Source organism: Tubulanus polymorphus, chromosome 1 (assembly GCF_964204645.1).
Source record: "Tubulanus polymorphus chromosome 1, tnTubPoly1.2, whole genome shotgun sequence".
NCBI classification, from domain to species: domain Eukaryota; kingdom Metazoa; phylum Nemertea; class Palaeonemertea; order Tubulaniformes; family Tubulanidae; genus Tubulanus; species Tubulanus polymorphus.
Genome location: NC_134025.1, coordinates 31,363,506 through 31,388,288, shown reverse-complemented (window position 1 = coordinate 31,388,288; position 24,783 = coordinate 31,363,506). Strand labels below are relative to the sequence as shown.

The 24,783-nt window shown below is 40.3% G+C and overlaps 2 protein-coding genes and 3 non-coding genes across 5 annotated transcripts; 2 read left to right on the top strand and 3 right to left on the bottom strand.

Annotated features, from left to right (window-relative positions):
• The first annotated feature begins 281 nt into the window (after nt 1-281).
• Nucleotides 282-9,131, top strand: LOC141913602 (WD repeat-containing protein 26-like). The gene is made up of 14 exons (XM_074804965.1): nt 282-893; nt 1,826-1,925; nt 2,346-2,402; nt 2,476-2,612; nt 2,696-2,793; nt 2,984-3,134; nt 3,669-3,807; nt 3,956-4,096; nt 4,751-4,870; nt 5,130-5,275; nt 5,378-5,456; nt 5,581-5,710; nt 6,101-6,292; nt 6,678-9,131. The coding sequence occupies exons 1-14, from the start codon at nt 670-672 to the stop codon at nt 6,716-6,718; spliced, it is 1,755 nt and encodes a 584-aa protein (XP_074661066.1). The 5' UTR covers nt 282-669; the 3' UTR covers nt 6,719-9,131.
• Nucleotides 9,132-10,648: 1,517 nt separating this feature from the next.
• Nucleotides 10,649-12,931, bottom strand: LOC141909653 (protein cornichon homolog 4-like). Its single transcript, XM_074800205.1, has 5 exons — nt 12,854-12,931; nt 12,580-12,648; nt 12,372-12,484; nt 11,693-11,833; nt 10,649-11,265 (listed from the first exon to the last, which is right to left on the bottom strand). Exons 1-5 carry the CDS (start codon nt 12,923-12,925, stop codon nt 11,196-11,198), a joined length of 465 nt encoding a protein of 154 aa, XP_074656306.1. The 5' UTR covers nt 12,926-12,931; the 3' UTR covers nt 10,649-11,195.
• A 3,221-nt stretch (nt 12,932-16,152) lies between these two features.
• Nucleotides 16,153-16,226, bottom strand: Trnan-guu (transfer RNA asparagine (anticodon GUU)). Its single transcript has one exon. It is a non-coding gene; the product is annotated as a tRNA-Asn (tRNA).
• Nucleotides 16,227-18,394: 2,168 nt separating this feature from the next.
• Trnan-guu (transfer RNA asparagine (anticodon GUU)) lies at nt 18,395-18,468 on the top strand. Its single transcript has one exon. It is a non-coding gene; the product is annotated as a tRNA-Asn (tRNA).
• A 2,752-nt stretch (nt 18,469-21,220) lies between these two features.
• On the bottom strand, nt 21,221-21,294 carry Trnan-guu (transfer RNA asparagine (anticodon GUU)). The gene has a single exon. It is a non-coding gene; the product is annotated as a tRNA-Asn (tRNA).
• Nucleotides 21,295-24,783: the final 3,489 nt, after the last annotated feature.

Below are 24,783 nucleotides of genomic sequence, written 5' to 3'. Positions count from 1 at the left end.
GCTACATGCCGGAATAGGATTATTTAACCGGACAACGGGTCGGGCGGTTAGACCACAATGAAAAGTTTAATCTGATATCTGAAAATCACTTTCAATTCTATAGGAGAGAGTAGTGAAAGTAACAGTGTGTACAGACAAATGGCTGATAGGGTTGAGTTCTGCCTCCAACCAATAGTCCATATCCGGTATATATCTACTCCCACGTGACCTACTTGTTTACTAACAATGCCAAAATGGATAAATTAAGGTTTTCTAATTAACTATAGTTAATAGATATTGCGGATTTCGGGAGTGAATCTGTAATTGGAACGTTCAAATCGTGTGAACTCGTCATATTTTAAACCGAACTGTAAGAATTTCCCAGAATTCTCTCACAGGGCACAGTGAAATGTGACGTCACTATAATAGAGAGATTGTACACAGCTGATTTCTTCTTCGACTTCGTTTCATCAAATCAGCAGCAGCAGCAGCAGCAGCGGCAGCAGCGGCGTCGGTGTGGTAGCAGTCCAGCTTACAGTTTTATAGACCTGGCCAAATACAAAAACAGTAAAGTGTACAGCAAGTCTGGAATCGTCAGGCTCGAGTTCAGAAGACGGTGGTGCCAACAGTCCACGGCCACCGCGTAAAAAACTCCGAGTATCCAACTCAGCATCACCACCATCAGTCAGTATGCAGCATCAACAGCAGCAGCAGGCTCAACCTCAACAGCAGCAGCAGCAGAATGGCTGCAACAACCACAACAATGAACAACAACAATTAAATGGAGCAACGTCTAATTCAAATCACGATCACCCGGCAACATCTTCGGTCGCTGCGTCTGTTGCGACTATGAGTCAAACTGATCAGGATATTGTGCGTTTAATAGGACAACATTTAAAGAGTATGGGACTCGAGTAAGAATCAATCATTTAATTCATTCACATATAGTTTTATATCGGAAGTTATTGTCAGATTGTGATTTAAAAAACGACCCCAAACTAAAAGTTCCCCGATTAGATTATCAGTTTGATGACTCCCCCGGTCACGCTCCAGTTCGGGATTCCCCTTGGCATCCTCCAGTCCGGGATTCCCCTCGGCGTGCTCTAGTTTGGTGATCCCCTTGGCATGCTCCAGTTCGGGATATCCTCGGCGTGCTCCAGCCTGGGATTCCCCTCTGTGTGCTCCAGTTCAGGATTCCCCTCGGCGTGTTCTAGTCTGGTGATCCCCTTGGCATGCTCCAGTTCGGGATATCCTCGGCGTGCTCCAGCCTGGGATTCCCCTCTGTGTGCTCCAGTTCAGGATTCCCCTCGGCGTGCTCTAGTTTGGTGATCCCCTTGGCATGCTCCAGTTCGGGATATCCTCGGCGTGCTCCAGCCTGGGATTCCCCTCTGTGTGCTCCAGTTCAGGATTCCCCTCGGCGTGCTCTAGTTTGGTGATCCCCTTGGCATGCTCCAGTTCGGGATATCCTCGGCGTGCTCCAGCCTGGGATTCCCCTCTGTGTGCTCCAGTTCAGGATTCCCCTCGGCGTGCTCTAGTTTGGTGATCCCCTTGGCATGCTCCAGTTCGGGATATCCTCGGCGTGCTCCAGCCTGGGATTCCCCTCTGTGTGCTCCAGTTCAGGATTCCCCTCGGCGTGTTCTAGTCTGGTGATCCCCCGGTCAAATACAGAGCCGAACATCCAATTCAGAGGATTCCCTTTGTACAATTGGATTCAGGTATTTCTATACCGAGTAAAATGTTAAGGGTCTCCCTTTAGAATCAGTTGTTTCACAGTATAAGACTCGTCTCCCTCCCTCCTCCTCCTGTCTGTACTGTTTTACTAAGTGATGTATTATTTATATTTTAGACGAACTGTTGAACAGTTAATGTATGAATCTGGTTGTATGTTAGAACATCCTGCAGCTGCTAAATTCAGATCACATTTAATGGATGGTGAATGGGATAAGGTAACTACCCCCTCCCCCTCTCCTCCCCCTCCTACCAACCCCTCTCCTAGCCCACCCTAATCTCCCAGTTCCCTCTCCTACCAACCTCTCTCCCCCTCCTACCACCCCCTCCTAACCCACCCTAATCTCCTAGTTCTCTCTCCCCCTCTTACCAACCCCCCCTCCTAGCCCACCCTTATCTCCTCCCCCTCCTACCAACCCCTCTCCTAGCCCACCCTAATCTCCCAGTTCCCTCTCCTACCAACCTCTCTCCCCCTCCTACCACCCCCTCCTAACCCACCCTAATCTCCTAGTTCTCTCTCCCCCTCTTACCAACCCCCCCTCCTAGCCCACCCTTATCTCCCTCTACTCTCAATCCCATCCACTCATGCTGCATCAAACTTGCTCATCATTGACTGATATTATTTTGTGTTATTTTAGTCTGAAGCTGAATTGGAGGAGTTGAAACCATTAGTTGAAACTGCTGATGGTTTATCCGTAAGTATAGTGTCTATATTCGCTCATAGGTGGCGTTAGATCACTCTGTTAATCTTTTTCTTCTATTTTGTAGAATATGAAATTCTGTTTGTTGGAGCAGAAATATCTGGAGTTATTGGAGGATGGAAAAGTTTTAGACGCTTTACATTGTTTACGAAATGAGTTATCGCCGCTGAAGTATAACACTGAACGCGTTCATGAACTCAGTTCGTAAGTTCTCATTCATTTACTATTGATTCATTGAACGTCTTTACGAACCGAGTTCATCGTTGAACATCATTTCTATTTCTAAGGTTTATGATGTTTGGAAATCCAGAAGAATTAAAAGAACAAGCCGGATGGGAAGGAAAGGGACCGGTCTCTAGACAGAAATTAGTCGAAAAATTACAGTGTATGTATTTAAATATGTAGATACTTCGCGCTTGCCTCTGATCTTATGGGACCAACAGATGCTGCAGGGTCGTCTGGAGTAACAATGGGGCATCATATTTTGCATTGTGATAATCTGAGGCAATCAGCTCCGTGGCATGTGTATATACTCTGTTTTTGTAGTCATGGTGAATTTTGTTTTGATTTTGTAGCATTTTTACCGGCATCAATAATGTTACCTCCGCGGCGACTACAAGCTCTACTCAATCAGGCCATCGAACATCAGAAAGATAAATGTCCGTATCACAACACTTTATACGACGTGGAAGCTGTTTCACTATTAGCTGATCATATCTGTAACAGGTAGGCCTACAGTTCCTCTCCTCCCCCTCCCCCCTAGCTGATCATATCTGTAACAGGTACAGTTCTCTCCTCCCCCTCCCCTTCCCCCTAGCTGATCATATCTGTAACAGGTACAGTTCTCTCCTCCCCCTCCCCTCAGCTGATCATATCTGTAACAGGTGCAGTTCCTCCCCCTCCACCTCCCCTTAGCTGATCATATCTGTAACAGGTACAGTCCTCTCCTCCCCCTCCCCTCAGCTGATCATATCTGCAACAGGTACAGTTCTCTCTCCCCCCTCCCATCAACAGGAGAAAACAGAAACCTGGAACCTGCTCGAAATATCCACTGTTCCAGGGCTGGTTGAGGTATGAGACCCAGACATGTCTCTGCTTGGTGGAGCATATTCAACTCGAGAGGATCCTATTAAGAGCTCTGAGGTTCTTAAACAGGATACTGGAAATGTACCTACAGTAGACTCCTCTCAAGTCGGATCTTTTGACTTAACAATGATCAGAGTATGAAATAAAAGATTGAATATTCGATTTATTTTTCAGGGATCAATTTCCATCATGTACGACTCAAATGTTAACTGATCACATCGATGAAGTTTGGTTCTGTCGGTTTTCACCTGACGGTTTATATTTAGCCACCGGATCAAAAGATGGAACTCTCATAATCTGGGATGTCGATCAGGTATTAAATCTGGACCCAGTTCAACGGGTTGTGAGTTCATTTTCAATGAGTCAATTCATAACTGTAGAACTGGATCCTGGACTAGTATCAGAGTTTTGTGGAACTGAAGTCTAATTTATGGATTATGATGATTTATTCCTGTTTCTAGATTACGTATGGATTGAAATTAAAGCGAACATTTGGAGGTCACTCTTACGGTGTTTCATATTTATGTTGGAGTCCGGATGGTTCATATATAATAGCGTGTGGACCCGATGACTGTTCAGATCTATGGCTCTGGAACGTTGAGGTAATAAATACACTTACCAGGGCTAGTTTCAGATGGTCACTTACCAGGGCTTCTCTGTGATGTTTACTTACCGGAGCTGCTGCTGTAAGAGTCGCTTAGCGGGGCAGCTTTCAGTGGCTCACTTACCAGGGTAGCTTTCAGAGGGTCAATTTACCAGGGCTCCTTCCAGAAGGTCACTTACCCTAGCTGCTGCTGTTGGAGTCACTTAGCTGGGACGCTATCAGTGGCTCACTTACCAGGGCTCCTTCCAGAAGGTCACTTACCCGAGCTGCTGCTGTTGGAGTCACTTAGCTGGGACGCTATCAGTGGCTCACTTACCAGGGCTCCTTCCAGAAGGTCACTTACCCGAGCTGCTGCTGTTGCACTTACCAGGGCTCCTTCCAGAAGGTCACTTACCCGAGCTGCTGCTGTTGGAGTCACTAAGCTGGGACGGTATCAGTGGCTCACTTACCAGGGTAGCTTTCAGAGCATTACATGCCAAGGCTCCTCTCAGAGGGCCACTTACCAGGGCTGCTTAGAGACTCACTTACCAGAGGTGAAATCTAATTCATTCCCCATAAGCCAAAAGATTGAATGTTGAATAACCCAGATGAATATCCAACCACACGTAGATATGATTGCAATTGAGTCATTGTTTATGTTACGTAATTGTAGACTGGTGATTTAAGGGTTAAAATGAGTCAATCTCCTGAAGACAGTTTAACGTGTGCTTCGTGGCACGTTGATTCCAGAAAGTTTGTCACCGGAGGAACACGTGGTCAGTTTTATCAATGTGTAAGTATTGATAATGTTTGAAAATCAACAGATTTTTAACTGTCGCAACTGTTTGAAAAACAGCTCAGATTGTTGGTCGTATTGGAAACATGAAGAATTTCTGGACCCTGTGTCACAAAAAACGATCAATTTCACATGAACTTGATTGATGAAGAAATTAAATCGATTTAAAAGTTAAAGGTTTTCATGAAACTGGACCCTAATCATTGAAATTGAAGCATTAACAATGAATTGATGTGTGTTTCCATTGGTATTGTAGGATTTAGATGGTAATGTATTGGACTCATGGGAAGGAGTCAGAGTTCAATGTCTTGCTTGTCAACAGGACGGTAAAACAGTTTTAGCATCGGATACTCATCATAGAATTAGAGGCTATAATTTTGATGAATTGACTGATTTTAACATGTAAGTATTTTGTGTTCAAATTGATGAGATTGCGGTTTCACAGTTCTCAGTCTAAACAATTCTTTACGATCAAACAACATTGACTTGAACATTATTTTTTAGGTTACAAGAGGATCGACCGATTATGTCTTTCACGTTGGATGATACAGGAAGATTAGCATTGTTAAATGTAGCTACTCAGGTTTGTAAAATAGAATTCTTCAAAAATATTCCCGCCCTCTTCGACTATATCTGAATTACTCTCTCATCTCTCGGTCTGATATCTAGCTGAATTTGATTTGATTTTATTTCTGATTGATTTAAAGGGAGTCCATTTATGGGACATTAAAGATCGTTGTTTAGTGAGGAAATATCAAGGAGTCACTCAAGGTTTCTATACTATACACTCATGCTTCGGTGGCGTCAATCAGGATTTTATCTCGAGTGGGAGTGAAGGTTTGTAGTCATTCTGTGTGTGTGTGTGTAACTCGCCAACGAAGATATGGCTTTGAATTTAAGAAATTTGCTGCCAACTTTGAGATATCTGAATTTCTAGTTATGGCACCATTGCCGCTACGAGTTATCTCATAGTTCCAGTTCTGCCTACACCTAGATAAGATTCTAATTCTAGATATTTGCCGTCTGGTACACAGTTCCTGATAGGCTGGCAGGCAATGTGAACAAACTCAGCTTTATTCTCAATGCTTATTGATCAATTTCGATCGATGGGTGAATATGTAACAGCTCCAGTGCAAACCTATGAGTACACTCGTAATGGCAATAGGGGGCGGTGCTGTATCATATCAGTGAGAATGTTCAACCATTGAAATTTCATCTTGATTTCAGATCACAAAGTGTATATATGGCATAAAAAACGTGAAACGCCTATAGCCGTATTAGAAGGTCATACTCGTACAGTTAACTGTGTACACTGGAATCCATCTATACCTGCGATGTTAGCTAGCGCTTCAGATGACGGTACTGTACGTGTGTGGGGACCAGCTTCGCATAAACAACAACATAATAATATCAATACAGGTAAATAGACAAACACTACCCCCGACCAACTGATCTCTCATTCAGTTTATGTTGAATTGATTTGAACAGTTCAAACTTCGTCAGGGGCTTTAGAGTTTCATAGATATTAGGGTAAAATATGTGAGAACATTTTGAAATTTGTCAGTTATTACTGCATGGTGGTTGTCACCTTGCTGTTCGAGAATTTATCCCTTGGAGTAACTTTGAATGATATCCACTCTATGAAACCGGGCTCAGTCAACTGCACTTCACCCGGTAGCGTTTGGACTTAAGTTGAGTCTAGTTTTACTGCATTCTTCAACTCCTGTTACTGTTTAGTTGTGGTTTAAGAAGGCAATAAGATTTTATTGCTGAATTGTGTGAATAATGAAATTGAATTTTTCAGATACTAGTGAAAATGATTCGGGAAGGAGTACCCCTGTATAACAGCATACAGTATCTGTCAGTCAGTCCTCTTAGTGCAATATCAAACAAACAACAGTGACAGCGAGTGACAGTGACAGCGAATGACAGCAGTAATTAATAAGAGGAACTGAATTAAACCAAAAAAACTTGAGCAGAGTTTCTAGACATGATTCAGTGGTGGATTATTGAACAAACATGATTAAAGTGGATTACTGTGGATAAATTGTATACAGTGGATTACTGTGGTTACATTCAATACAGTGGATAGAGTGGATTACTGTGGATACATTCAATAGAGTGGATAGAGTGGATTACTGTGGATACATTCGATACAGTGGATTACAGGATTATAATAAAGTGAATGAAACTCAATAGGCTCATTACAACTAGAATAGTAGAAAATATGAACAAACATCAACTTCAATCAGAAATATTGAATCATTTGGATCGGTTTGTGGGGTGACAGGAAGGTTCGCGGAGAGGGGGATTAAAGTTGTCATGTGTCTACGGTATTTTATAACGACAGATCTAACTGAGATTCAGATAGATGAGAAACTCTTGAGGAGGTTTTTATTATTATCGATGAATAGCAATATTGATATTATATTTTATAATTTCAAAAAGAAGACGTTTGAAGTGATGATGTAATTATATGGAAGTGGCATGATGTCCATGTAGAGCCATCCAACATCAAAACTATCGGAACTATTCGTACAAATCATCAAATGATATATCTATTTCATACACCTTAAATCCAGCTGGTTGTGAGAAACGTGATTTTATAGATATTTCATCGAAATGTTTACCTTGGTTATCGGAGTTAGTCGACGATTTGCGAACAAATCAAATATCGGTCTGAACTAGTCGGGAAAGTCGACCGCAGGATTGAGCACGGTCGCTGTAGTCTGGACCTAGTTCCAAGATGTCCGACTGTGAAATGCGTTAAAACCAAACCATAGCGTGTTCGCTTATTAGCTCTACTAACTGCGAAAACTATGAAAAGTTCGCCCATATGGACACAAAATTTATTTTGTGTAGAAATGTTAAAAGTTCATGCTGAATGTTTTGAGTGTAATTTCTATCCTGACTATGATGATATTGATTCTGAAATTTTCTATGATGTCCAAATCTGAGAAATTATTATTGATCTACTGCATCTCAGAAACTGACACGACGACACTTGACGCATGCTTATGTGGAGTTGATAATTCTGTGGACGCAGAGTAGCTCTGTTGATGTGGAGTTGATAACTCTGTGGACGCAGAGTAGCTCAGTTGATGTGGAGTTGATAACTCTGTGGACGCTGAGTTGATTACTGTGGATGTGGAGTTGATAACTCTGTGGACGCAGAACAGCTCTCTTGATGTGGAGTTGATAACTCTGTTGATGTGGAGTTGATAACTGTGGATGTGGAGTTGATAACTCTGTTGATGTGGAGTTGATAACTCTGTGGGCGCAGAACAGCTCTCTTGATGTGGAGTTGATAACTCTGTTGATGCTGAGTTGATAACTCTGATGATGCACAGTTATCAAACTGCTTTTGTTTGACCAGATAGCGGAGAGAATGTTTTTTCTATGAATTACTAGCTGTTATAATTATTGCTGGTGTTTGTATAAAACTTCTAGTGCCATTAGCAGAATCAAAATAATCACTAAGAAAAATTTTAAGGTATAATTTATTTATTTACAATTTCCAAGACTTCATATTACTATTATCATTATTATAATTATCTAGTCTTTATTTCCAATATGAATAAAACACAGTTTTATATATATATATATATAGAAATCACACTGTAGGGTCTGGTTTTATAGATAGCTGATAGCCAGTGTCAAGCCTGGCCTGGTCTGGGCTGACTGATATCCACAGTGTCTGGTCTGGTCTGGCCTGGCCTTGTCTGGGCTGATAGCCACAGTGTCGGGCCTGGCCTGGTCTGGGCTGACTGATATCCACAGTGTCTGGTCTGGCCTGGCCTTGTCTGGGCTGATAGCCACAGTGTCGGGCCTGGCCTGGTCTGGTCTGATAGCCACAGTGTCGGGCCTGACCTGGCTGTATTATAGATTAATGTGTTGAAAAGTTGAACCTGAGAAGATGGTTGCATAGAGACAGAGGACCCGCTCTATAGGTGTGAGTTTAAGTACAGTCAACCCCTGATACATCGAGGCGGGGCTAGTTATAGGTGGAGCTAGTGGTATGCTGGGTGTTGACCGTGCGTAATTGAAATAATTGAGTTAGTTTAAAATGAAAAAGATGGTACAACTACCTGGCACTAATTACAGCTAGTCATAGAACAGGGACAGCGGAGGAGTTGATCAGGAGGGTGATGATGTTTAATTTGATGCATGAGTTTAATTTGCTTTTTGAATGAATGCTATTTTTTGTGTTTTTGAGAAATGAAATTACACCAAATACTGAATACAACACGTCAAAGACTGTATGAATAACAACATTATTCATTTTATTCATTATTTTAATAAAAATATGTAAATATATATGAATATTGAGTGTATCTATTTGTGTCGTGGTTTGTAGCAAGTCTACTAATACTGCTATGATTTATTAAAGCCCTGATTTGTGTTTATGTTTCACAAAAAGTGCTTCATTTTGACCTGAAAAATATTTAATGCAGCACATTTGTAATGTGGTACAAAGTATTGAAAGCAAAATTCAAAAGCGAATCATGAATCATTGTGGGCAATTAGCTTCTCCTGGTACAGCATGACGTAAATGAAATTTATTGGTCCCGTGAGATCTGTGGAAAGAGAAAGCTACAGTTAGCAGAATATTGATTAATAGCGTTTACTAAAATAATGCCGCATTGGCAAAATATTTACTTCCTTAATATAAATGGTCAGAAAACTTTCAGAATAAAATTAAATTTGTTTTAAATTCTTTCTGTGGCATGTGAATCTGCCGCTTTACCGAATGCTAGTACATTCGCTGAGCAAATAGTTCTGTAAAAAGTGACTTGAAAATCTTCTGCAAAAGCAGATTTCCCTTAAATTAAGTTTTAACGTTGATACGTTAATTGTACCATTAATCATTTAAACAAAACTAGTGTTTAGGGATGAATGAAATTTGACAGAGAATGTATCAGTACTCCTCGCATGCCACAGTAGAATAGCGAGGTAATATTAGATCTCAGCCGTTCAGTGCTGCCCCAAAGAATAACGATAGCGGAATTTCTGTGAACTAAAGTAATAGCGCATATTTATCGCCATAAAATGTTATTACACCGACTATCCTCAATTACGAATGCTTTGACAGATTTTTGGATTTGTAAGTCAAATAGTTGAACTTTTCAGCGCTGTCCTTTTTGACATTTTAATGAAAAGTAACCACAGATCAGGGCCTTTCCAATAAGCACCTAGACTTGCTACAAACCTCGTCATAAAAAGACTGAGAAAATTCACAATAAAAACGATATCCATTTATTGTTGATCAATATTAAAACCATTTATAAATATAAAGCACGTTATATTTGTTCGATACAATTCAGTGAAGACAAAACCATCGACATTTATAAATGCATTTAAAATTCATAATTCATATTTACTACCAGTTTCACATTAAACCGGTTTAGTGACGAGTATCTACATCTAAAATACATAAAGAGGATCTTTTTGTTTACATCAATAGTTACTTCTGTTAGAATTCAATTTTGTTTAAACTCCAGTGAACACATAAAGAGAATATGAATTAACTGTGAAAGCAGTGAAAGGCGTGTCATTTTATAATCTGAAATATCGGATTCATTTTCAGTTCTATAATACTGATCACATCATTTTCTAAATTTTGGGTTCATTTAGAAAGTAAATCAGGGAGCCATTTATTTCAGGGCGCGGTGGGGTCAAACTATCACTTATACATGGATCACCTATTCACAAATTTTCTACATTGACCAATCTAATATGCTAAAATCATCATAGTTTAACCCTTTCAGTGCTGACTAATTAATACCCTATAGTGCTAGAGAAAATTTGAAAATTCTAAAAAATTCCACCCTAGTGTGTTGAACAATGGGAATACCACTATAGTGCGTCTACACCGCAGTGCGGTGTATCGTTAGTTACTAGTATTTCACTATGTTTGACACTTGCTGCCATTTTTCAATAGAGATAATTACTAATTACTAATTACATCAATACACCGTAGTGCGGGGTACTAGCAAAATCCATCACTGATTTATACACCGCACTGCGGTGTAGACGCACTGAAAGGGTTAAATAAATGATTGATTACATTTTATAACTTATTTTACTTGATATGTGTGAAGATAACCTCGAATCGAGTTCCACAGTTCACGGTTAAACATGAGTTAAAACATGAGTCAAATTGTGACCCGAGAACTCTGGAACGGAACTCCCTCGTGAACTCATATATCGCTCAGGTGTAGAATGCGTTAATTTATAAGAAACCATCGAAAAATGTTCGGTGCAAATAAAAGAAAGAAAATACTTGTAAAAGCGACGACTTGATGAGAGAAATAGAATGTTGTTAACCAGGAAACATCATTGGGTCGTGATAATCAGATAGATCCATCGGTGATACCAATGAGGATATCATACTGAAATTATACATCAAACAATAAATATCGACATTATTTTGTAAATACTTAGTTGAAACACTGTAGACTCTGCCGGAGTGGGATGATTTCAACTTGCATGTTTGTGACACTATTTCCATCCAACTCAGATACTCTTAAGTCATTTTTATGGTCCCAAAAGGTCCGACCTGAGCAAAGTCTACTGTTCTATGCACATTGGGATCATTCATTTATTACGTACACATAAAATTTGACTTTTTCACCCAAATCGGCCATTTTTTCATATACATTAAGCATAACAGTACGCAATTGCACTGCCCCCTCCCCCTCCCCTAATGCGTACGTAATAAATGAATGATCCCATTCTGCTTTTATTAGATGGGAATTTAACAAAAATATAATCAAAAATAATTTCAATTAATGATTAATAAACTAGATCATTACTTACTTGTAGAGAAAGACGAAGAAGAAAACGATATGAAATCCTAATTTAACCATTGATTCTCGCATGTAACCTTTCAATAACGAACGATTATGAATTTCAGTTGGGTCGTAAATACCGATAAACCCTTGTGGTTTCTGATACCACCTTAAAATACAAAACATGCCATTCATCTAGTTAGGTTTTATAATATAGATCACATTTATACGGATATTGTTGCTTAAGTTTGAATCTAGAGTTAAAATAAGTTTATTTTCTATGTTTTAACGTCCTGTGAGCCTCAAACTTGGCCAAGAACAATAGAAACAGCTCCTAATTAGTACAAGTTCTACAATAGTTTGTTAAGTCAAGGAGGTGGGAGTGAACACTTCCCTGCAGGCGCTTTGGGAGCAATTGCAATTTTGACAGGTTTATCTGATATGTTGTCACGGTGAATTTACTTCAATTTCATCAAAAACATGATATTCAAAAACAAAAATGTCAATCAGTAAATTATTGCCAACACCACTGCCTGGGTTGGGTTGAGTTAGTTCAGATCGGTTGCGGAACCAGACCAGGGTTCAGTTCCACAGTTCTGAGTTAAGATTTGACCCTGGGTTAAAACATTGAAAATGAACTGACTTTAACTCAAGAGTTAACTCTAACTCACAACTGTGGAACTGGATCCTGGTTTTCAATTACTTACTTTTTGATTTGCCAAACAGTCAACGGTAAATGTATCAAAAATAGAATCCAATGCCAAGTTAACAGCAGAAACATCGTGATCAAACACAAACCAATCATTTGAGGAACAACCCACTGAAAAACAGAAACAAAACAAAACTTTTGATTGTGAATAGAATTTCAATTATCCAGAATCTCATTCAAGAGTAAGAATTCGTTAGGAAATTCACCTTGTTTAAACGACCACAGCATTCCCTTGCATTCATATAATCACATTCTAAATCTGATAACGTTATTACCTGAACAAAATAATTAAGGATTTTAACTAATTTGTCAAATGACTATTCACCGGCCGATGCTGCCACCATTCGGAATTCTATCGAACTATAAATAATCTAAGCACAACTCATTATAACCAGATAAGACGTTTCTAGTGTTACACATCAAGTCCATTGATTCATATGTATTTAAATGTTCGTTAAACGCTTCAGAATAAAAGGATACATAAAAGACGGCTAGAAACAAAAGGAAACCGTCATCTAAGAGACAAAACACAAAACACCAAACGTCAGACATTTTAAATGTAGATGGCGACTGTAGACGGTGTAGAATTTGTGAGAGTCGAGTCATCACTCATCACTCCGGCGTCCTTTCAAATCATAATACTTAGCCGAAGCCTTAGTGTTAGCATCCTCATTAACCCAATGGCCCGTGGAGAGGAATATTATTGGTTTGACATACTCAAAAAATGAAGGAATGGAAACGAGACTCCATCAACTCAGACGCCGCTTCTCGTGGTCAGGCACTGATCGGGCGGGAAAACTTAAATTGGGATGTGAATTTTCCTGTGAGTTTTGGATCCGCTTCTGTCAGGAAAAATAATGAATAATCCACTAATATAACAATATGCAGTCGAATCATCTGCAAATTCTATTAATGCAGACCTACCCGAAATCATCCACGACCACGGGACACTCGCGCAACAGGACAATATATCCCTGCCCAATTGCCACTGGTCGTTGTATTGATTCAATTTTTCGAGGCCTGCAATTGAGCTATTTTCTTCTACCTTTCCAAAGGGCACGGTTAAGTAAAATCTCTCCCAGCCCTCGAGCGGCAGTGGTAGGCTGGATGCGCGTCAGTTGGATGTGGTCCGCGCAGTTGGTTTGAGGTGTAATTCATGTGTTGAGAATGTACTCATTGAACTCTTGCAAACGAACGCCTGATTTTTCATTGTTTTGCTACTTATCACAAAACAACATTCATTAATAAACTAAAAAGCTGGCGAACATCCCTGCAGCCCTCCCTCCCGTCTTACACGTGCAGCTGGTCTACTGAATTCTGGTCACTTGGATTTATTAATCAATTTCTTTCTGTTTGCCGCCTGTGGCCGAATTATTCTAGTAAGCCAGATTTGTAACTATTCTATAAGGATGTGAGTCTTTGAAGGTTTGGTAACTGAAACTATAAACACCGTTTTTCAGCGCTCTGTTAAGCAGATGGAGAAGTCTGTAATTTCAGACAGCACTGGATGGCTGCACACGAGGCTGACGGACTGGGTGCGATCGGGTATAGGCTGACGGACTGGGTGCAATCGGGTATATTTTGCTGACCATCGGTTTTTTAAGGTGGTTATATATTTATCGTCCAGATATGGTCGAATCAGAGATGAATCAATCAGTGCCATGTCGCCAGTGACTGCGGCGTTTCCATGCGGCAGTTCCACGAGGCCATGTGCTGAACTTCCCGGTATCGTATTGTCCTGTTGTTATCGCGATGCAGTCCTGGTCAAATTTATTATGTAATCATTTACAGAATTCCTCGCAATTGAGAGATTGAAATCAAACTAAGTAAATATGAGCAGCTATACTTGAAAGGAGAGTCGCCGACTTGGCAACTCGTGAAGTCGAGACGGACAGACAATTGTACTTACATAATGTTACATAAAAGGAATTCGCTCAGTCGACCGATGGCCAGAAATCAGAATGAGCATCATGCATTACAAGTCAAGTTAACAGCGCGTTAGCATCATGTCGCTAATCAGGTTTCGCCATGGTAAAAAAGATTCAAGCCACATCAACTAAGGAACTTTCGTCCAGTGCCGCGAGTGAAGAGTTAGGTGAGTGAAACACATTGAAATGAGGCACGCGCTACAGGAACTTACAGATCAACTGGAATAGGTAACAAGTATTAATTTCCCATCATCGGGTAAGAGCCCCCAAATTTGATTTCAATTTTGATATATTCAACAATTTCAATTGTTCCGTGTTGGTCACAATATTAACCTTAATCTGGCTAGTTATATGTGCACCAAAAATTTTGAAAATCTATTTCATGCGATTTAATGTAATTCTGAAAGGAATATTGATATCGAAGTATTTTCTTGTTAATTTAAAAAACGAGTTCATCGAGTACAGTACGGATGAACCCTCACCCTATAACGGACTGTTGTTGTCTCCTCATCAGGAAAAAATACCATCGGAATAAAGTTCTCTTCCAAGAAACTGCAACGGAAGGATTTAGTTGAGATTGGTTTTAGTTCTTGCTGCAGCAGCTGTCATTCACAGAATCCTCTCACAATTCTCTCCCGGCGCTAAATTGATTTTTAGGAGGTTGTTTTACACAGATATTTGCTGTTGTTGGTTCTCACCCGGGGACGCCGAGAACCGATACTCTAGTAGATCAAGACGCCGGGAACCGATTACTCTTGATTACCAACTACTTCAATATCAGACACGGAACTTTGTTTGTCCCCAAAATGGCGGCACTTAACTTCCGATCTGGATTATCTAGTGTTTGACGTTTTGATCCAAACTATGCCCGGTTTCTGATGTAATCGGTATAAAAAAGCCGCTCAAAGAAAACAGATACGTAGATTCCAGAGAACTCGATTTTGGGAATCTGTTTTTGACAGAGCTCGACCGAGATAAGACGACCATACTGTGCCGAACTGCAACCACATCATAGATCCTCAATCCTTGATTAGGTTTGACTATAGACAATTAAATCAGTTCATTACATCAGTTCATTACAAATTTTTTAAACTCAAAAATTCTAACCGATAGAACTGTGGAACTGAGTCCAGGAGTTTGTCATAGCTCGTGGTTAAGTTTGATTAGATAGAATCAGTTTATTTCCAATGTTATAACGCAACATTTTTTTCTATTTCGACCCCGTTTGATACCGCTCTCGAAACATTTCATTCAGTAATTCACATATTCTTAAACGATTTTCATATCATGACCTTTCTAAACTATAGCTGATGATACTGAAACGCGAGGGTCGGAGAACTATGCTCTGTAGGCCTACCCCAGGGTGAGAGAGAGATATACTAATCACTCGTAACCTACTGTTATAGATAACTAGACCCCATCTGAGAAAGCAACGTCACCAGGGGGCCTTACCATCGCTCCACCAGGGGGCCTTACCATCGATTATTTATCGAGGAATCCACAGGATATATTATGCCGTTATTGGACCCTGGGAATTATTGTTTATGTTTAAGTTGAGTTGTTTTGTTTGCGCGTAACTGCACCGGTAGAACTCACTCTACTCTGAGCTATGGGTCGAACATTTCATGATAATTCCACTTGAGAGATTGCGTAAAAGAGCCTGCAGACCACCTTAGATCATCATCCATGGTTTTATTTTACGTTCAAGATAAATAAATGGATTTCAAATAAGTTCAAAGCCAAAACAACCGATCACCTAACCTTACTTCACCCCCCGGGACTAAATTCCTTCAGTTCCAGTTCAAAGCTGACTTTATGGTTAAACTATTGAAAGTAAAAAAGAAAATAAATCGTCCCTGGGTGGGCTTGAACCACCAACCTTTCGGTTAACAGCCGAACGCGCTGACCGATTGCGCCACAGAGACAGTTGACATTGTCACATCGATCGATAATTCACAATTGACAATTGGCAATTGAAATGGACGTGATTGTGCATTAATCAGGTGATGAGTTCTCGATACTAAGTCATTGATCCCGGTAGACAGAGACACGTGACACTTCGCGACAATATGTCACATCATCACTCTCTGTCAATTCACGAGGTTGCAACGATTTTTCACCAGTTTTGAATTCTATAGAATAATTTGTTCGACTTAGCTTTTATGTCTAGAGGTTGAACGTCAATTCCAGGACAAAAAGGAGTACAATGCACCCGAGGCTATAGTTGAACACAGTCTGGCTTAGATTTAAGATCGGTCTTAACTAAGGTCAGACCCCTGGACCCAGTTCCACAGTTGTGAGTTAGAGTTAACTCTGAGTTAAAGTTAGTTCATTTTCAATTAGTTAAACCTTAACTCACAACTGTGGAACTGGGTCCCACCGGTTCCTCAGTTGAGAAATGGTCTTAAATTCTAAGACTAAGTTGTTAGATTGGTTATAGAACTGAGATGGTCTTAAACTGGTCTTAAGTCTAAGCCATGACTATGGAACCGGCCCCTGAACGTCGCCACTTGGCCCAGGTCTATGCGATATACACCCAACTATCAGGAATCTATGTGGTTTGATAAATTTACGACTTGTTTTGTAAATCGGTTTGTTTATTAGGTTTTACTCTCATAAACTATATATTCCCCAGTGCTCAGTGCTAGCACGGATCAGTAACACAAGGTAAGAGTCTGAGAGTAAAGCTACGGAATTGACTTCAAGCTGAAATACCATTCTATGATTGATAAATGGCCTAAACGTAAAACGTATGTTCAACTTATGCCAACTGTTCATTTTCAATTGATAAAAACTTTTACTCGACTTTACTGTGAAACTGAATTTGAAGGTAAGATCAGGCGATATCTGCAGCCGTTAGCAGTACTGCTCTGCCGTAATCTATCCGTTAAAATCTCATCTGCTGCTACGGAGGATCGAATAATCATAGATTAAACGTGATATTCAATAGTAAAAACACTCGACTTTACAATCTACTAATCGCAGATTGAAAACCACTTTAGTTTCTACAGTTAGAGATTCTAAACCTACAACTCGTAGTAAACACGATTCAAACTGCGGAATATGAGACAGTTCGACTGAAAATCCATTTAGCGCGATGAACAAAACCTCATTTTCTTATTTCAGAATGAACAGTTTTGTGACTTTCGAGCTCTCCTCATCAGGTGAGTTGGGTCCCCCTCATCAGGTGAGTTAATACGGGGTCCCCCCTCATCAGGTGAGTTAATACGGGTCCCCCTCATCAGGTGAGTTAATACGGGGTCCCCCCTCATCAGGTGAGTTAATATACCCCCTCATCAGGTGAGTTAATACGGGGTCCCCCCTCATCAGGTGAGTTAATATACCCCCTCATCAGGTGAGTTGTAATATACCCCCTCATCAGGTGAGTTGGGTCCCCCTCATCAGGTGAGTTGATGCGGGTCCCCTCATCAGGTCAGTTAATACGGATCCCCCTCATCGGGTCAGTTTATACGGATCCCCCTCATCAGGTGAGTTGGTCGGGTCCCCCTCATCAGGTGAGTTGATGCGGGTCCCCTCATCAGGTGAGTTAATACGGGTCCCCCTCATCAGGTGAGTTGATCGGGTCCCCCTCATCAGGTGAGTTACGGGTCCCCCTCATCAGGTGAGTTGATCGGGTCCCCCTCATCAGGTGAGTTACGGGTCCCCCTCACCAGATCAAATACAAGTAAATCAAATGGATAAAACTACATGATGCAATAACATTCAAGAATCTTTAAATTTCTAAACTAATCCATTAAATTTGTTTAATCACAAATGATTTATTTGAATGCATTCATGAAATGGTGAGATGACGTAGCCGTTTCTCAGCTCGATTTTACAGTCGGTATGACCTTTATAATGCCAATTCCGCGTCATATTGGCCACCAAGTGCATGCTTCTTGCTGAACCAACAGTTGACGGCCGCTTGACGGCCAACGTGACACCTAAGCATGTGAATACTAGATGCGAAGGCCGCGCATTATCTCTACCATTGTGTGTGTGATCACACCACGACTCATTTGACTGTCGCGCTCAATGTCGCGTTCTATGACTGACGAGACAAGTAATGTGACAAGGTCGCATGTTGTCAACTGTCTCTGTGGCGCAATCGGTCAGCGCGTTCGGCTGTTAACCGAAAGGTTGGTGGTTCAAGCCCACCCAGGGACGATTAATTTTTTCTAATTTTTCATCTTTTCCGAGGTTTTTTGACCTATTGTAACTTTATAGATTGCAACAGTACTTTCTCCAACTCCCTGATCTAACAACAAAATTGTCACATGCAGTTAAAATGACTAGAAGACATTTCTACAATATCGAAAAGGAGCATCGTATTTATATCAATTCCTTTTTGTTACTCTTTCATTTTTAGCAGAAGATTAAATAGACAAAAATCAGCTTAGAATAGAGCGAAGTCACATGTCATAGATAGAAACAATCATTAGTGAATAACTATGATTACTCATACAGTGATGAATATTAGCTTCAAATAGATGCAACTTTACGATCTACGACTGATCCAGACATTCCTCCGCTGTACAAGACAAAGAAAATGTTTAGAAAAGAAAATATATATTTATCATGTGTTAGTTTATTAATAGGTAATCAGCTCAGGTGCCGAGGAGACTTCGTTATCTCGGATTCCTCTCAGTCACATCATTCTGTAGATATTCATACAATGTCAAATCATAACAATAACAGTCTATAAGATACGGATACAATGTGTGCTGCTTCTGATGTCAGAAATAAAAAAATACATTCAGAAAAATAAGTCAGCAGAACCCGTCAGTTCCAGTTCCACAGTTGTGAGTTGGAATTTGACTCACTGCAAATGCAATAATTTTAAACATTAGTTTGCTCCGCTGCTTAATTAGAACATAGTCGAATCGTTGAATAAACTACGGTAGCTCAGGGAAACATTTTCGGATTATCTTTCGTTATAATTGTCAGATTCCCTTTAAATGATCATTTTTTGATTTGACAAGATGCAAATCTTTTCTCACAGGAATTAACTCTTATATACTTTAGTGTTGTAAAATGTATAATTCTATGATTCTACAAATTCCTGATGGTTGACAACATCTAAACTAGTGCGCCGTACATTATAATGCTTTAATAGATCATGAGTTTGTGTAATGTGTGAAATGCCTAACGCAAAATCATGAAACCACGCGGAAAGTGGATTCAAACTGAGGTTGTGTTCGGGTTGTTCTATTCGTGAAGAAATGCACAAATTAACAACTATAGATTTTAATCACGATATTGTATTATAACGAGACCCCTGGCTGTTAAAAGTAAGGGTTATTGGTTCAGATGAATTCTCTTCGAGGGGGGTTTATTGGTACGCTGAGTGATTTCGCGCTATGTAATGATGACGCTTACTTTCAGTAAACTGCAGAACAGACTATAATAGTTTTAGTGAAAGCCGGTTTTCCGCATCTGTGCTCTGATCAGCGATAAACTCTGTTGCTGATAACACGTCTCTCACTGCGGCAGTCATGGCATTTCTTTGCTCTTTTATTTCGTGGACAATATTCGACAACAAGGAAGTCATGGATTTTATAAAAATTCGCCTTTGGATTTATATTTGAATGTAAGTAAAGAAAAATAGCTTCCAATATTTGAATCATGTATTGATAAAGAAATAATATTCAACTCATCTTTTTGGAATATTTAATTTATTTTGAAGTGTTTTATTCTATCGAACTCTTCACCAGCGACTGACGGCGCGATATTCAACAACTCAATTTATATGAAATCCATCTTCTTCTATCTCGAATTATTCAAATTTAATTCAGCTCAAACAAATTCCCCTTAAACTATTAAAACCCGTCTCCCCCTTGAAACTAAACTGAAAAGAGTTTCTCTATCGTGAAATTAAGGTAGATTTTTTCTCTCTGTTTTGAGATAATGATTTAATATTTTGAACAGTAAACAATTTGTTCTATCTTACTTCAAACATTTTCGCTTTTGCGCGAATAGATTTTCATCTATTTTAGTGTTTGAAACTAAACCTTGTTTTTTTGAACTATTCGAACGTACGGGAATTGAAATAGTAGCTTTGAAAGATGAGCGAGAGAGCGAGGGAAGAGAGTGAGAGAGCGAGGGAAGAGAGGGAGAGGGAGAGAGAGAGAGTGAGAGAGCGAGGGAAGAGAGTGAGAGAGCGAGGGAAGAGAGGGAGAGAGAGAGGGAGAGAGAGAGGCTGGGGATATAAGACAGGAACAGTGAGTTTCCACGCATAAGTTTTCATGGAAAATAATGCATCATGAAGCGATAGTAAAAGTGCATTCATAATTTGTATCCGTAGAGCCTGGTGTTTATATATAACACTTAGACAAAAATAAAAACTCGCAGACTATTTAACCCTCACCCCAGCACGGTCGCTGCCCACAATAATGTTTTGCCGGAATAATTTGGTCGGGAAAGTCTGCAGACAAAGCGAACACCCAAAATTTATTTGCAACGGAATGAGCTTGAGGAAGGGGAGGGAGGGGGGAGGAGGGAGGAGGGAGGGAGGAGAGAGAGAGGAGGAAGGAGGGAGGAGAGGGAGAGAGGAGAGATGAAGAGATGAAGAGTCGGAGTGTTGGGAATCTTCGAGGTTCTATGATGACTCATACTTACATTTCTTAACATTAAAAATATCTAAATCCAGGCACAGAAAACTTCAGTAGATTTTCCTCAATTTCACAGGCATTATCGTTCGTCTTATTGTTGCATATGCATTATGTAAACTATGCAATATTGATTGGGCCCCATTTGGAAACAGATGAAAAACAGATAGAAAAAACCTTAAAGGAAATAAAAAGATTCAAATGATTCACGCTGATAGTAACAGTTTGAAGGTTTATAACTGATTTCAATTGAAATTGAGTTGTAGCTTCATCAGGAAACACAATCGAAGTTGGAAAAAAATGTCACTGAACGTCCCTGGGTGGGCTTGAACCACCAACCTTTCGGTTAACAGCCGAACGCGCTGACCGATTGCGCCACAGAGACAGTTGACACCTGACGACATGGTCACATTGGTCGTCAGTCAATGACTCGCAGTATGTGACACTAATCCTGGGGTTGTTCGCAGGGTTCAGGCCTCTTAAAAACATTCCTCTAAACTTTTTAACCTTTTTTTTATGCCACGATGAAATAAAGATGTAACTTTTAGTACGTTTTAGAATATAAAGCTGTTAATAAGGGCGATGATTACTCTTCACGAGTTCCGCGAGTGTTTACTTTTCTGGAGGTACTTTTTTTTAGTGAAGTTGAAGTTTATATACACACGTAATGCTAACAGGTATTCTCACGTCTAGTATATAAATACATTTCGTGGAAATGTTTCTAGTCCAGGAAATTATGAATTATACCTGAGGAGGAGAGAAACAGAGAGAGAAAACTTGGAATAAATAAGGAAAACTGAGAAGATCAGATTTGTGAGAACTGATATATGTATTTTATCTACGGGTCTGGTATGCGTCGGCAAAGATTCATCACATATTTATATTAAAAACAAACGTGATAGAAAATCTGTTTGAGTTTGAATAACACCGGTAGATTAAGGGTTAAAGAAGTTGATAAGACCGCGTGTTGGTGTTATGTGTTTCTACGCGTGTAAGCTGATATCCATTGTAACTGAATGACAATGTTTTAAACACTGAATATTAAACATAGCCAAAGCTTTGGAAAATTTGGATACATTTTCTTCAGATCGCGTCGCCCACAAGTCTACACGCATTTCAACCATTACTTAACACTAAACAGGACATCAAAATTGTAACATTTTATTCCGATGCGGCTGGTGCTGTAGATCTAGTTATTAATCTGAAGTCCTAAAGTTTAGATAGCTGTAGAATATAGGACTCGATTCCCGCTGAACATCAGATCCAGTTCCACAGATCATACCCTAAAGATCTCCGCTCTCTCCTCCCTCTATCCTCTCTCTCTTCCCCCTCTCTCTCTTCTCTCTCTCCTCCCTCTCCCTCCTCTCTCTTCCCCCCTCTCTCTCCTCTCTCTTCCCCTCTCTCTCTTCTCTCTCTTCCCCCTCTCTCTTCTCTCTCTTCCCCTCTCTCTTCTCTCTCTTCCCCCTCTCTTCTCTCTCTCCGCCCTCTCCTCCCTCTCTCCCTCTCTCTCTCCTCTCTCTCTCTCCGCTCTCTCCTCCCTCTCTCTCCTCCCTCTCTCTCCTCTCTCTTCCCCCTCTCTCTCTTCTCTCTCTCTCTCTCTCTCTCTCTCTCTCTCTCTCTCTCTCTCTCTCTCTCTCTCTCTCTCTCTCTCTCTCTCTCTCTCTCTCTCTCTCTCTCTCTCTCTCTCTCTCTCTCTCTCTCTCTCTCCCCCTCTCTCTCTCTCCTCTCTCTTCCCCCTCTCTCGCTTCTCTCTTTCCGCTCTTCCATTCTATCCATTCTATTTCTCCTCCTATTCCCCTCTTTCTCCTCTTTCTCCTCTCTCTCTCCTCTCCTCTCTCTCCCCCCTCTCTCTCTCCTCTCTCTTCCCCCCCTCTCTCTCTCTCTCTCTCTCTCTCTCCCCCCTCTCTCTCTCTCTCTCTCTCCCCCCCTCTCTCTCTCTCCTCTCTTCCCCCTCTCTCGCTTCTCTCTTTCCGCTCTTCCATTCTATCCATTCTATTTCTCCTCCTATTCCCCTCTTTCTCCTCTTTCTCCTCTCTCTCTCCTCTCCTCTCTCTCCCCCCTCTCTCTCTCCTCTCTCTTCCCCCCTCTCTCTCTCTCTCTCTCTCTCTCTCCCCCCTCTCTCTCTCTCTCTCTCTCTCCCCCCTCTCTCTCTCTCCTCTCTCTTCCCCCTCTCTCGCTTCTCTCTTTCCGCTCTTCTATTCTATCCATTCTATTTCTCCTCCTATTCCCCTCTTTCTCCTCTTTCTCCTCTCTCTCTCTCTATTCGGTACTGCTTATGTAGAGATTTTTGTTGTAAGAACAAAGTTGTGAGTTAGTTCGCGGATAGATAGATATATGTCTGGACAGGTGATGAGAACAGAAGGTAATTAACTGTAACATCGTCTTGTAACAGTGAGAACAACCTCAACTCATACATCGCACTCACGCATGCGCGCACGCGCTCTTTATTAATTAGTTTATTTATCATACAGTAATGATAATACAGGTCATGACTCTTTTCTAGATAATTTATGAAATTACGCTCGACTGACAGTCCGCCATCATAAAAAACCCATCTTCCATCAGACTAAAGGCCATCCATACTACAATATTCAACAACCGATTTATATTCCTACTTACAGACGGACAGTTTGAACCTGTAATAGATATTCATTTCTATATCTTAAAGATCTAATCATGTTAAATCGTACACAATATATTCATAACTTCTACAAGAAATAATTCGCGAGAGTTTTTGAAAACAAAGAACATACTGAGAATCCGATAGAGGAAGTGTTTAACAGAACAGGTGGGGTTTGACTGACCCGGTGAATCCATCCATTCCGTATCCCAGCTGCAGCAGCTGACTGAAACAGCTGACAATCCTCTGGACAGACGACAGTGCAGCTGTCTAACTGACTTTCTAAACGGGAGTCCAGTTTTATAGTTTTATATATTTTGGTTCTATAACCGATCTAACAACTTAAGACAGACTTATAGGTGTTATAGATGTGTGAACCAAGTCAAGACTGGATTCTGAAGACCCAGTTCTACAGTTTTTCAGTATTACAGTTATAAGTGCCTTTGCGAGTTGAAGTCAAATGTTACCAAGAACTGTGGAAATTGATTTAGAAAATTAGTTGACGTTTTTAATTCAACATTCTTGATCGAATTTCCTCCAAGCAGGCTAAAAGTTTGAAAACGTGTCAATGCGAGTGATTTCTTTGTTTACAAACTCGAGAGGGATATCTCCGAATGACGTCATTTTCATTCACACAGATTGTTATTTTCACTATCGAATAAACGAGAAAAATGTATAGAATTCGTGCGACTTTTTAAAGAAAAAAACGTCACCAAATTGTGAAATATTTAAGAGCGGTTAAAATGTATAGTTATTGCGAGGTAATTATGTAAACCGCGGTTAAACCCGGGGACGATGAGACGACTCGGTCTTACTTCGTACCGTGAGAACTACTGAAATATCTGAACTGGTATTGACAATTCTGGCGACGTTTTTAATAGTTGTTCTCTCATGTCAAGCCACACTTTTATTCTGACGCGGTCCTGTCATTCATGTATATATCGAAGCCTATCAATAGAACGACCGTTGAGTAGAGCTGCACGCGTTCCCACGCTGTGGGTATCAGTTAAGCTGGAGCTGTAACTATCTTATCAATTACTGCAATAAGGAATTTAATTATCGGCAAAAAATATGACGGTAGGAATTGTATTTTTGTGTGTAAATTTCGCTTTGCTTTTTTGAATTTCTTTTTTTTGAATTGATTAAACTTTTAAAAGAAATTTTCTGGAAAAAACTTATCGATCGAACTTTTAGATTTGTAGCCAATTTATATCAGAGATTTGACATTTTGAAATTTTAGAATTGAAATTTGAA